Source organism: Arabidopsis thaliana, chromosome 2, assembly GCF_000001735.4.
Source record: "Arabidopsis thaliana chromosome 2, partial sequence".
Classification (NCBI taxonomy): domain Eukaryota; kingdom Viridiplantae; phylum Streptophyta; class Magnoliopsida; order Brassicales; family Brassicaceae; genus Arabidopsis; species Arabidopsis thaliana.
Window position 1 is genome coordinate 6,434,620 of NC_003071.7, and position 11,475 is coordinate 6,446,094.

The window sequence follows — 11,475 nt, forward strand, 5'->3', positions numbered from 1 at the left end:
TCACATGGAATGGATAATTGCCCTGGTCTAGAACAAGAAAAAGTTGTCTCCGCTACAAAAGGAAATATCCCTCCAGCAAGAGTACCTGCAAAATCATTTCAGGATCATGAGTACAAATCTTCAAGGCCTGGATCCCACTCCAGAAACTCCTCTTCGGCACAAGCCAGATCCTCCTACCCTCAAAGAGATCAGGACCTTCGCAGTAGAAGAATTGATAACAAAGATCTCAGGAATAGCAACTACCTAAACCGTAGTTCCTCTACTCACAGGACTCCAAGCTATAGAAGATCTCCCCCTCGATTTCTTGACTATTCTAGGAGGGAATTTACAAGAGAACGTCACAGATATCAAGCTCCTAGTCAAAACTATAGCCTGCAATGGAGAGAGAAATCTTACCTACAGACTGTGGCTTACACAGACCACTCAACCTCCTCTAGAGCTAGGAGGCCGCCTCTAGAGAGAACATCTTGTGCAGGTGAATCTTCCCATTAACCACTTCCCATACCAACTACTGAGGAAGTTATGGACGAATTAAGGGAGATCACAGTTCAATATACTAGCTGCGCTGATCCGACAGAGAGTTTAGCCCGCAAACAGAGAGTCCTGCAAGGGGAAAATCGTGGGTTAATGGCAGAAACTGCAGAACAAATAATTGCTACAGCAGCAAGACTAAACCAACTCTCTGAGCTACCAAACCAAGACAAATCGGGGGCTACCTTACTAGAGCCATTAACAGAGAACAATCTACCAGAACAGCAACTAGAAGAACCATCCCTGGAAGGCCCCCTCTTGCAAAACCAATCAACAAAAGCCCCATTCATCTCTCAGGGGCCAAATCTAGCAAAAGAAACAAAGTTCTGATTCAAAATTCACCAAGAAGAAGAGTGATTGTAGCAAGCGCTGCTCTACAGAATATTACAAAGAGAAAACCAGCTAAGCAAAGACTTACATTGATAGAATAGGAGGCTGGTCCGTCCAATAGCAGAGCACCAAACCAGGCTGTTATTATTCCTGCAATAGTGAAGAATAGAGTGGATTTTCAGAATCCACAGTCTTCTCTTCCTTAAAAGCGGTAAGCTGGAACTGTTGGGGTCTTGGGAACCCCATGACAGTTCGGCGGCTGGTGGAGATACAAAAGACTATCTCCCCTGATTTACTGTTCCTCATGGAGACAAAAAACTCTGATGACTTTGTACTTCAGAAGCTCCATGATCTGCAATTCACATCCCACAAACTGGTGTCACCACAAGGTCGAGGAGGAGGTCTAGCTTTACTGTGGAAGCAGAATGTGGATCTTGAGGTGCTCCAGGATAATCTAAACTTTATAGATACCCGCATAACGGCAGAAGGCCACAGTTTCTTTGCAACCTTTATCTATGGATAACCGGAAAGAGCAAAAAGAAAAGAAGTTTGGAATCAACTTTCAACAATAGGCCAAAATAGATCAGACCCTTGGTGGCTAACTGGGGACTTCAATGATATTGTAGACTCTTCTGAAAAGCAAGGATGCATAATTAGACCGGAAGGTACCTTTGTAGACCTGAGAACTTTAATGTCAGAATGTGACCTCTATGATCTCCAACATGCTGGTAATTTTCTCTCTTGGAGGGGCAAACGTCATGATCACCTAGTCTTCTGCCGCCTAGATAGATCGATGTCAAACAGCAGCTGGGGTGAAGAATACCCCTCTGGAAGAAGTGAATACCTCCTGTTTGAAGCTTCAGATCATAGGCCACTTGTTACTTATTTTGACCTGCAAAAGAAAAGAAAGAAAGGACTTTTCAGGTACGATAGAAGGTATAAGAAGAATAAAGAGATAACACAATTAATTGTGCAAAACTGGAGAGGTAATGTGTATGAGGAGGTGGATATTAAAATCAGTAAATGCAGAAGGGCTATTATTGAATGGAGTAAAGAGAAACAGATTAATAGCTAGAAAAGAGTAAGGGATTACCAAGAGCAGCTGGAATCAACAATGATAGACCCAACCTCATCTACAGAAACTATTGCTAGAATAAACAATGAGTTAAGCAGTGCCTACAAGGAAGAAGAAGAGTTCTGGAAACAACACAACAGGCAGCTTTGGCTAACTCTTGGAGACAGGAACACCGGTTATTTCCATGCAATAACATAAAGCAGAAAGGCAATTAACAAATTCTCGGTCATTGAGAATGAAGAGGGACATAGTGTGTTTACAGAAGACAAGATCCTAGGAGTTATCTTAGACTATTATCAGCAATTGTTCACAAAACAAGAGACTCATGAAGACACGTGCTGGTCCATAGTTCAAGAGGCTCTATCACCGTGTATATGAGAGGACACGAATAACAAGCTGATAACAGTACCTTCTGCAGAGGAGATCAAACTAGCTTGCTTCTCCATCCACCCAGATAAGGCACCTGGTCCTGACGGGTTTTCGGCTAGCTTCTATCAAACAAACTGGGATACAGTCAAAGAACAGGTTACTAGAGAGATCCAAGAGTTCTTTTCCTCTAGGGTCCTGCCCTGCAACATCAATAATACACATGTTAGACTTATTCCCAAAATCAAAAGCCCTAAAAGAATGTTAGAATACAGACCAATAGCGCTCTGCTCAGTGTATTACAAGATCATTGCTAAACTCCTCACTAAGAGACTCCAACCTATTCTTGCTGCAGTCATCTCGGAGAATCAAAGTGCCTTTGTTGCTCAAAGAGCAATTGCAGACAATGTGCTAATCACCCACGAGGTTCTCCATTATCTACATACATCCGGAGCTAAAAAACAATGCTACATGGCCGTAAAGACGGACATGAGTAAACATATGACAGAATAGAATGGGTTTTTGTTAGAATAGTGCTGGAAAAGCTGGGTTTCCACCACGTTTGGATTGGGTGGATTATGCAGGTATCACTTCAGTCTCTTATTCTTACCAGCTCAATGGATCTGCTCAAGGACTTATTACTCCACAGAGAGGTCTGCGCCAAGGAGACCCACTGTCTCCATATGTCTTCATCCTTTGTAGCGAAGTCCTGTCAGGTCTATGTATCAAAGCTCAACGTGAAAACAACCTTACAGGAATTAAAGTGGGAAAGAAGAGCCCCAGATTGAATCACATGCTGTTTGCAGACGACACTATGTTCTTCTGCAAATCTGATGCAAAAGAGTGCACTGCATTGCTAGACATTCTGCACAAGTATGAGGTTGCTTCGGGCCAAAAGATCAATTCACAAAAGTCTGCAGTGACTTTCTCTGCAAAAACACAAGCTACTGAGAAAGATAGGGTCAAAATGCATATGGGAATTCCAAATGAAGGAGGTTCAGGCAAGTATCTAGGATTACATGAATTGTTTGGTCGAAAAAAGAAGGACTTGTTTAACATGATAGTGGACCGGATAAGGCAACGTGCATGCAGTTGGTCCTCCAAATTCCTCTCTGCAGCAGGAAAGGTCATCATGTTAAAATCAGTTCTTGCATCAATGCCAGCATATACTATGTCATGCTTTAAACTCACTGGATCATTATATAAGAGAATTCAATCTGCCTTGACAAGATTTTGGTGGGATGACTCAATGGAAAAGAAGAAAATGTGTTGGGTTTTTTGGAAGACCCTAATAAAAGCAAAATTAGCAGGAGGTTTAGGCTTCAGAGACTTTCAGAGTTTTAATGACGCCGTCCTTGCCAAGTTGAGCTGGCGGATCCTTACAAAGCCTGATTGCCTTTTGACAAAAACCTTCCTTGGTAAGTAGTGTCATACTAACCAATTCCTAGACAGTAGACCTCCAGCATCTTGTTCACATGGTTGGAGAGGGATTTGCATAGGCAAAGAGTTGCTCAAATCTCAACTGGGAAGAATTATAGGAGATGGCACCTCTTCTAACTTGTGGACTGACCCTTGGCTGTCTCTAAACTTTCCCGCAACTCCTATGGGTCCACCAACAGAAAGTACTCAGAATCTATCGGTGGCACATCTCATATCCCATGTTTCATTAGACTGGGACAGGGAGAAAATTTCACAAATCTTACCGGAGCTGGAGAATGATATCCTTGAGATCAAGTTGAGTGCTTTTGGGGCCAAGGATCGTTACGCCTGGTTGCCAGCAAAGGATGGATCCTACAACACAAAATCCGGTTACTATGAAAGCCTCAACAGGATCCGAATGCTAGAAAAAAATCCCACACAAGAAGCAAACCTTGGTTTTGCATGAACAAAGGATATTTGGAATATTAAAACTTCCCCGAAAACCAAGTTCTTCCTCTGGAAGCTGATGAAAGGGGCTCTCCCTTTAGGTGAGCACCTAAGAACTAGACACATAAATGACACAGCTTTGTGTACCTTATGTGGAAACGAGGAATCAGTCCTGCACTTATTCTTCAAGTGTCCCTTTGCCAAGCAAGTCTGGGACCTGGCTCCTTTCAAAAATTCTTTATCCGGCGATCGTATTCCATCTCTGAGAGCAGGAATCGAAGCCTCCAAACTCTTGATTTGTCTTCCTCCAACGGGCTTAAACGCAGGGCCTCTGCTGCCTTGGATTGTTTGGGCGATCTGGATAGCCAGAAACCAAAAGATTTTTAACAACAAAAGCTATTCTCAGATGGACACTCTATCTCATGCAATTACCCTGGCTAGGGAATCGCAAAAAGCACAGGGCCAATTGGATCCCACAAAGAAGAAGAGCATCCGGAAAACTCGAAGAAGTCAGGAAACAGAATCTCACCTCTGTTTCACAGATGCTCTATGGTCTGAAAGCTCCAAATCTGCAGGTTTCGGTTGGATCATCAAATTCCGTCGATCTGGTTTTCGCAGCAAAGGATCAGCATCGGATTCCCATATCAGATCCCTGGTTGTTGCTGAGGCAATCGCCATTCAACTGGCACTGAAGCAGAGCCTTCGACTAGGGATCACGTATCTTGCAATCGTCTCAGATGCCAAACAGGTTATCGAGACCATCAATTCGGAGACTCCATCGATGGAACTCCATGAGATTCTTCATGATATCCTAATTTTATCTTTAAATTTAGTAAAATTTCCTTTAATTTTATTCCAAGATCTGAGAATCAAGAGGCATATGCCATTGCTAAACATTCTCTCCGAAACTTGGCTATAATGCCTTAGAGGCTTTAATGAAAGAGTTTCCTTTGCCAAAAAAAAAGAAGGGTTAAATCAATATGGGGTGATATGATACATTGAATGTATGTGATATTTTTTTTAATTTGTGGGCTGTGTTGTTTTTTTGCCAAAAAATAATAATTTAAATTTTTAATTAATGAAATCTTAATATTAATTAAGCGGATGACAAATAAATAAGTTAATGAAATCTCAAGATGACGTGGCGTATGGAGAGAATGTTTTAAAAATGATGATGCGGACACATGGAAAAGCCTCAATGAACTTCTTTTATTAGTAGTAGATTTTTTTTCCTAGATCCCGTCGCTCAAAAATGCATTCTAACACCAAGGATCTTGTAAACGCAGAGTCTAGATCTACTCTCTTTCTCCATCGTCGCAGCCGCCTCAGCTTCAACGGCTATTTCATCCTTCTCCTTGCTATCGCTCTCTCTTCCATTGATGAAAGCTCAAGCTCTTTTCCAACAAATGACAGTTTTGACGTTTGAGCTCTTCGATGTCTCTTCCACTACTCCCCTCTTCAATCTCAGTTAACGCTGTTTGAAACCCTAATCCTACATCCATAAAGGATATTGTCTCTTAGATCCGTTACCAAGCTTTTGAAGATTCTCGATCTGCAAGACGTCAAGTAAAAAATGCGGGTGAGATCAAACCCAAAGATTCATCTCTTCTCACTTTCGTTTACAGATGGTCATACACAACCCTTTGCTTCTCCAAATGTCGATTTTAGGCACTAGACGATTTTTGTATTTGATTGCAATTTCTTTGTTTGGGTTATTTTCAACGAAGTCTTGTTAATTTCCTGATTTTTATCATTTTCGAAGTTTGATTGTTAGGATAAAGATTCTGAAGATTGGCGAAGGATTGAAGCCTTGAAGAGAACGCAGGTGGTCGTGAGAGAGAGAGAGGAGACTTTGTTTTTTTTTTAATTGTTTTTTTGGTGTATTTTAATTGTTATTTCTCATTGTAAATATAATTATAAATTATTATTTTAATACTGATAAATTAAATTGGAGCTTTTAGAAATTGAAAATCAAAATTGAAAATTGAAAATTGAAAATTGAAAATTTATTATTCAAATTTCAAAATTAAATTCAGGTATTTATAGAATATATGATTGCATATAAGAAAGCGCTATAATAATTAAAAGTACAATAGCACAAAGAAAATCCGTTATATTATGTCTTTGACCTATTATGACAGACGATGATAGAGCGCTTCTTAAAACACTATAGTATCGTTACATAGCTTTATTCGAATGCTACAAAAGGTCAATATTCTCGTAGTGTATACTTTTCAAATTTTGTCTTCAATTCCAAAATACAAAAGAACCAATATTTTTATTATAAAAATAAAAATATATAACTATAGATTAAGAATCTTCACATTCTGCAAAACAACTTTAACTCTTCAAAAAGTATTTGGTGGCACCCATGGGTTAATAAACACTTGGTAGATGAGTTCATTTGGCACTAAGGGTGTGAATGGTTGCGGTGGTTGAGGTGGACAAATTCGTCTGCGAATTAGACCGCTTTTGATTTACCATTCATCAATTAGAGTCTGTAGTAGTACGAATCAAGAAAAATAAAAGAAAATCGATGCCGACCAACTACAAACCGCTTTTACATACAAATAGAGCTTGTACGTGGTGGTTTATTATCCGCCCTAAAAATAGAGCCGACTAAACAGCCGACGGATTTGTCCACCCTGACCACGGTAACCATTCAAACCCTAAATAAAAGTTGAATAAAATTATATGAGAATTCCAATCTTTATATTTTTATTTAATTAGGTAGATAATTAAGTCCTCAAAATTATAATAAAACTATATATGTTTTAATATATTTGGCATAAGTACCTTTCACATTCCAAAACATTATGCATTGCTTTATGATGTAGCATTTCTTTTCAATTATTTATCGAACCACAATTTGCAATTAATCAACTCACCAAGAATACACACAATTGCTTAATCTAAGCTAATAAGGTGATTTTGAGTGTTCTAAATCTTAGTAACAATGCAATACAAAGGTAAAAGAAAGCAAGGGACAAAAGACTAACAAGTTTCGAAAGTAAATAAAGCGGAAACTAACAAATTACTAAGTGATAATTAAAGACAAATTCTCGGGTTAAGGCAATCGATTAGAAATGATAAAGAGATGGATTATGGAGCATCAAACAACTTCTAAAAAGCAATGATCCTTAAGCCATAGAACACTAAGCAAGACTAACACATTTCCATGATATTAATCTCTTTACTAATCAATCAATCATCAACAATTTCCAAAGGCAATCAAATGATCAATAAGCATAAATAACAAGTCTATCTAGCCACTAATCACCCTAATCAACAATTTCCAAAGGTAATGTATGAAAAGCACTTAAAGATTTTGGTTCGGGAATTTCATCGAACACCTTCCGGGCATGAAATTCCTAGTGTCTAAATCAACATGATCAATGTTGATCTAGCCTTAATAGCAACCAATAAGTAAGGATCTTAAGTAACCTAGCCCTAAACTCCATAACCCAACATTTAAACCATCCTAATCTTCCCTAACCAAAGAACTTTAAAAGACTATTCACTCATGATTATGAAAGCACAAAGCAATGGGTTTGTTCTTTGTGTAATGATAATTAGAGAAGGTAGATGAGAGATTTATAAGAAGTAATTGATATAGAAACTTAAGAACGCAATATTCATACAAAAACTTAAGATAAAGAACCCTAAGAAAAGTTTTGATCTCTCAAACAAAAGCTTTTTTTCTAAAACTAGGTTAAGAGTATTTACAGTAATGAGAAAATAAACCAGATCAACCAGAAAAAACCCGGGTTTTAACCCGGTTTAGAAAAGCAATCGACCAAGCAATAGATCACTTGGTAGATTCGAATATCGTCCACAACATTAATCCTTGACCAATCGACCACGCAATCGACCACTTTGGTAGATTCAGATTTCCTCTATAGCTCTAGTCATGACCAATCGACCACACAATCGACCACTTTGCTAGATTCAAATTTCCTCCGTAACTCTGGTCCTGACCAATAGACCAAGCAATCGGCCGCTTGGTCTATTGTCCTGCACTTTTCTTCTTTGGTCACTTTACATTCTCTTAACTCCTTTGTTTTCTCCAAAACTCTAAACTCCATTCATGTACCTAAGAAAACCAAATGCAAATGCAACACTATATGCCAAAATATGAATGCAAAGCAACAAAAACTAAGAGAAAAGGGGTTTTAAAACAACCAAAAACACTAGATATCACTTTACCGATAAAGCGGATAAGTTGGCCCTAGCCAAGCTAGCTAGCTACTTTGATGCCTACGTGCATTCCTCCTCAAGAAATAGATAGCAGTTTGGGAACACATACAAATACAGATAAAATCAAGTTGAGGATGATTGGCTATAAGATAAGATGTGTGATTCTGTCCAACTAATTTGGAGTAGTAGCATATCCAAGAAAGGCTTCCACTAAAGACGTAACTATAATATTACGGTGTAAGTTCCGTCTCTAGGAGACGTAAAGTCTGCGAGTTTAAATTTTTAGATATTAAAAAAAAACGTAACTATAATATCTCTAACATTTGAAATTATGAACTTGTATTATTTTCAAAAAGGTAGTTCAATGTGTGCTATTAACATCCATTCTATTGCGAGAACCAAAGTTCTTAATTATAGGTTCAATTTATTTATGTAATTTTCACAAATTTATTGATTTAAATTTATTTATATTCTTTGATATAACATCATTTAAGAGGAAATTTTTGAATATTGTAAACTAAAATAATATCTTCTACGAATTACTATATATTCTTTTATCGATTAATTAATATTTCTATAATTAATAATATTTAAACCCCAAAATGTTATTATCTTATATAAAATTTTACTATATTTAGATGTTTGGTGGTGTAGGACGCATGGGCCTCTGAGCTACTGTCCACACTACAAAAGCATCCACATTGTATATTTAGTTTAAATGTTTTCTCACATAAATTTAATTAATAAAATAAATAAAAAGTTTTTAAATGAAAGACATCCTTCCAAAAATGTTTCAAAGAAGACATTGTGAAACTTATTGAGAAATGGATCTTCCATTTAAAATACTATTTATATTTATTTATAATATTTATATGGGAAGACACACAAAAAATGTGGATAGTATCATGTACTAAACCATAAACATGTACTTCATTTATAGCATTTTATTATATAGATATATATCGTATGTTTTTTTTAAGAAAAGACAAAAACAAGTTGTATCTATTTCGTCAGTGGGCCAAACATGGAAACAATAAGGTGGCTGTGACCAAATTGTTGGTGTTTATAAGGGTTTGTGGGTTCGTCAAGAAGTACATGTTCTATGAAACAATTAGTGTTATGCTTTTTTTCTTTAGCATATTTACAACAAAGAAACATAATTAGTATGAACACTGTTGGGTTTGTACCAAAGCAAACTGACATTTCTAGAACATGTTCTCTATCTAAATTATTATATGTCTTCAACATTATGTAACACGACAGGCAAATTAACCTCTATCGATGTGCATTTTCTTAATATTCTAATCAAATCGTATTGTGATAAAATTCTTGTGGATTTTGATATGAGTAGCCCTACTTGACTCTTTTGACTTTAAATTATAAATGAAATAATATTCACGTAGATTTATTCTATCCATACTAATGCATGTAGCAACTTTGTATATTTTTTTCATTAGCTAGGCTAAGGTGTGTATATATATGAGTTAAATCTATTTAACACGTCGGCTCTGGACCATTGTAAACCATAATCAGTACGGATCAATGCTAAGTCACAAATTCATCTTTGGCTTTTGAGCCATAAAAATTATATTTAGCTGATATGAGTTAAATTACCTCAAGTTTACCGCTACAAATAAAGAGATTGTCATTTATAATTAAAAATAGGATTTACAAAGTTATTTTATTCACACATAAATCTAACAGTTTCGAAATTAAGCTAAACAGATTAATTGTGAATTAAAACAAGAAGACGATTAAAGTTTTTGTCAATTCAGATGGATAAAGAGTTAGGTTTAAAAAATTTCTAAAACAATACCAGAATCATAGAAATAGCAACATTGTTAGGAATTCTATTTTAACTGTTCTAAAACTCCATTCACAAAACAATATTTAATCAATCTCATCTGTACTGATTATCTATGCTTAATAATCGGAATCCCAACTTACGTATGTAAATTTCTAATACTAAACAAGCATTAATGTTCAAGTTTGATATATTCACAAAAGTATCTAAACAAAACCTATTTGAGAATAGCTACTTTTTCCTACTTAAGATAGTTCAAGTACTAATAAGCACACTCTCGTGTCAAACTTATTATCGTAAGATCAAATATTAGTTAGCTACACTAGAATTAGTATTAAGAAAAATCAAAAGTGAAGAACTCTATGTATTTTATCATAACAGGTTATCGATCTATAAATTCATCTAAATCTCTATCGAGAATCCCTAAACCTAACAAGAAAACGACTCAGACATGATCATGAAAGCACAAAAAGGATTTGAATAGAATCGCATAAAGAACATAAGAAATAATAGATTTTAAACAGTTTTTTTCTATATTGAAGGTTTTGAAGTCTCTGAAAAGATTCTTCAAAACTCTTAGAGAATTGCAAAGTAGAAGAAAACTTGATAAAAAAAAAGTGATATTTGTAAACAATGACCTGAAAAATCTATTTATAAGCAATAAAACGTTCAGGGACTAAGTGGCAAATAAGGATATTTTCTTGGAGCAAATTTGTTAATCTTCAAAACTTGTGCTTTACGTGTGGCGGTCTATGGTTGCAAAGAGTGTCGACCAACATTAATGAGTGTCGATCAACACGGATGTCATGGTATGACTCCAAATTCATTTTTTTACCTAAACTTCTTTGGTTTCACTCTAAAATGCTCCATAATCTCCAATCTATTCCAGATCGTGTAAACATCTGAAAAGACTAAAAATTAACTCTAGAAATAATTAAAAAAAAAAACTCTAAAAATAATATATATACCATGGTTAAAAACTGTAAAAACCATAATATATTACCTTTCTACCCTATTACCTTGATCATTCTACCAAATCCATATTCCTAGCAAATCACATCAAATCCCAACTACCATATAATTCTCTCTAAGTATTCACAACATTCCAAATTCCAAACCAAATTCCACAACTATATCCAATCAGCATTAATTGTTGGATCTTATCAATAAAGCTAATATCCAAGAACCTTCTACATTCATTCTTGTAATGTACTTTAATACTTTAATACTCTTTTTTTCCCGAGACTTTTTTTTCAAATCATTCTTTCTTTTAATCAAAGGATTACTTATATCATCAGAAAAGATC

At 36.1% G+C, this 11,475-nt stretch overlaps 1 protein-coding gene, 1 long non-coding RNA gene and 1 pseudogene across 3 annotated transcripts; 2 read left to right on the forward strand and 1 right to left on the reverse strand.

The window, feature by feature from the left end:
- Positions 1-1,105: 1,105 nt before the first annotated feature.
- AT2G14940 lies at positions 1,106-4,187 on the forward strand (annotated as a pseudogene; the record flags this gene model as incomplete). The annotated part of the gene is made up of 1 exon: positions 1,106-4,187.
- Positions 3,885-4,525, reverse strand: AT2G14945 (uncharacterized protein; the record flags this gene model as incomplete). Its single annotated transcript, NM_001335443.1, has 4 exons — positions 3,885-3,903; positions 4,006-4,142; positions 4,214-4,277; positions 4,347-4,525. Coding segments are annotated over 4 exons (399 nt in total), but the record flags the coding sequence as incomplete, so codon positions are not given.
- An 874-nt stretch (positions 4,526-5,399) lies between these two features.
- On the forward strand, positions 5,400-5,669 carry AT2G06305. The gene has a single exon (NR_140133.1). It is a non-coding gene; the product is annotated as an other RNA (long non-coding RNA).
- Positions 5,670-11,475: the final 5,806 nt, after the last annotated feature.